Genomic DNA, 2,355 nt, shown 5'->3' with positions numbered 1-2,355 from the left:
TTTCTACACAATATGGAAACATTAACACAATATGCATGTGCCATGTACACAATTTCTAGCCGATAAGTCAAACTTGGACCCCTAAATAAGGAACTTGAAAAAAAGACTAAGTTCAGAAAACATTGCTCATTTCGTATTTAGTACTCCCTCCATCCTAAAATAGTGTCAAAAACGATATTATATTTTGGGACGGAGGGAGTATTTCACAACTGAATTTGTATTATTAACAGCTGAATTTTTCTTTTAAACGCACGGAATCATATTTGGAATGACTATTAAATCTTTTGAACATGCACGTAAAGAAAGTAGATGACTGGATAAGTAGGAAATGAATATTTTATTCAGGCATCTGTCACCTATATATTGTGAAAACAACCATGTTAATAGAATTACAACCTGATGAGCTGAATGAAGCAAAAGAAACGAAAGAAACAGGCTTCCAAGTAAACTAACAAAATGCAATGAATGCAGCAAAAGAACAACATACATGCACATTCGAATGTTAAATACTAAAAATAGCGAGCAACCCTAGTACTTGTTGACGACCCTGCAGTTCCTCCTGATCTCGCCGTTGGCAGCGGTCTTGAGCTCGATGGCAGCCATCTTGACCATCGCCTTGGCAAACTTCTTCTCCCAGCTCCCGGGTTTGAAAGCGTTCTCCATCACCTTCAGCGCCGTCTTCCCCGACGTGAGCAACGCCGCATCCGAGGTGAAGAGCACGTTGCGCTTGAGCAGATTCGTGTAGTACTTGTTGTCCATCCGGTTGGGGGTGACGATGTCCTGCACCACTGTGGGGTCGTTGGTGAAGTTGGGGCTGACGGGGCACTTGCTCTGCAGCAGCCTGGTGAGGCCTGGGTTCATGTCGGAGGGGTTCGCGGGCAGACGGTCGGTGAAGGAGGAGCAGTGCGAGACGCCGATGGTGTGCGCGCCGGAGAGCACCACAAGGTCGTCCTCGTTCATGTTCTTGGCCTTGAAGCTGTCAACGAGCTGCGTGAGGTTGAAGAAGGGCGGGGGGAGGAACTGCAGCGACTCGCTCTCGAGCGACACGCTCCCGTCGAACCGCCCCGCCGGCATCTTGTAGTCGATCTTGTAGCCGCTGAGGAAGTAGGCGGAGTCGCGTGCGGCGAAGGCGATGACGTCGGCGCAGGAGACGACTCCAGGGCAGACCCTCTCGAGAACCGCCTTGGCCGCGTCGATCACCTCGAAGCCGCGCAGGCTGGGGAAGTTGGGCGGGCCGAGCTTCTCCGGCCGCGGGTTCGCCGGCGTCGGGTCCAGCAGCACCGACGCGTCACAGCCCTGCACAAGCCGAATGTTAATCACGTGATCGACGCTCTACGCGCATGAAAATGCAAGCAGTTAACAGTACGCGGCCACGTACCTGGACGAAGCAGTCGTGGAAGGCCATGCGGATGATGCCGGCGCCGAGGCCGGGGTTCCGGGAGACGGCCTTGCCGACGACGGACCTGACGATGATCTCCGCCGCGGGGCACTTGCGGTTGTAGTAGCCAACCCTCACCCTGTGCCCCGGTGCCCCCTTCCCCTGGCATGTCGCCGCCAGGAGCAGCACGCACGCGATCCAGATCGGAACCCTACCCATATCCTTGAACGACGAGTGTGTGTGTGGGTGGCAGGAGTCTGGAAGCGGAAGCTGCAGTGTGTGTGGTTGAGGTGTGGAGTCGCTGCTCCTCGGCACGTCCATTTATATGCGCGGGAGTGGAGAAGAATTGGCAGGGGTTTGTCTTGCCGGCAGAGCATGTTCCGTGTCTCTAGGGAACATGCGAGCACAACTCAGCATGCATCCAATTGAGCTCAGGAACGCTGACTTCAAGGAAACCGGGTTGGTAATCTAGTCTTGAATGGGCGATGTAGGCATGTGCAGATCTGGCTGGGACGAGTGGGTTTGCAGCTCCATGACAGCGTGGATGGATCATGCATGGATAGGCTTTTCTTTCCCGACTGAGGTTAAGTTAGCACATTCCATTCTGAGCAATAATTCATGTCGCTCCTGTATATATTATTGTGAACCTGATCAGTGGTAACTCCGGTACATCAACTTGTCTCAAGACTCAAGTACGTGTTTACTCTTCGCCGGCGAGCTGTTTATTTACTCCACAGCGCATGGTAAAGACATCTCGATTATTTCAAGAGGGCTTGTCGGCCACTGGCGGATTTGCTGGACGCTGGACGGTGGTGTACGCAATGACAAAAATGCTGCATATACATATACAGATATACCGCTGGAGCTCAAAAGTCCACAACGAAGAAGCATAACTCGTCTGACTGAACAAATCATCGATCTGGGAGCGCGCAACTCCTCTTTGCATGCCCTATAATCGTGCAAACCGACGCCTCATA

The 2,355-nt window shown here is 52.2% G+C and overlaps 1 protein-coding gene across 1 annotated transcript; it reads right to left on the bottom strand.

The window, feature by feature from the left end:
- Positions 1-321: 321 nt before the first annotated feature.
- On the bottom strand, positions 322-1,664 carry LOC109761516 (peroxidase 2). The gene is made up of 2 exons (XM_020320336.4): positions 1,379-1,664; positions 322-1,296 (listed from the first exon to the last, which is right to left on the bottom strand). Exons 1-2 carry the CDS (start codon positions 1,595-1,597, stop codon positions 529-531), a joined length of 987 nt encoding a protein of 328 aa, XP_020175925.1. The 5' UTR covers positions 1,598-1,664; the 3' UTR covers positions 322-528.
- Between the last annotated feature and the right edge of the window lie 691 nt (positions 1,665-2,355).

The sequence above is a fragment of the Aegilops tauschii genome, chromosome 2 (assembly GCF_002575655.3).
Source record: "Aegilops tauschii subsp. strangulata cultivar AL8/78 chromosome 2, Aet v6.0, whole genome shotgun sequence".
Lineage (NCBI taxonomy): Eukaryota > Viridiplantae > Streptophyta > Magnoliopsida > Poales > Poaceae > Aegilops > Aegilops tauschii.
This window is presented reverse-complemented; position numbering and strand designations above follow the sequence as displayed.

Excerpts from the sequence above, each read along its gene's own strand:
- LOC109761516 (XM_020320336.4), bottom strand. The coding sequence starts at position 1,597 with ATGGGTAGGGTTCCGATCTGGATCGCGTGCGTGCTGCTCCTGGCGGCG. Across the intron at positions 1,297-1,378 it reads TCCACGACTGCTTCGTCCAG|GGCTGTGACGCGTCGGTGCT; the intron begins GTACGTGGCCGC and ends CGGCTTGTGCAG.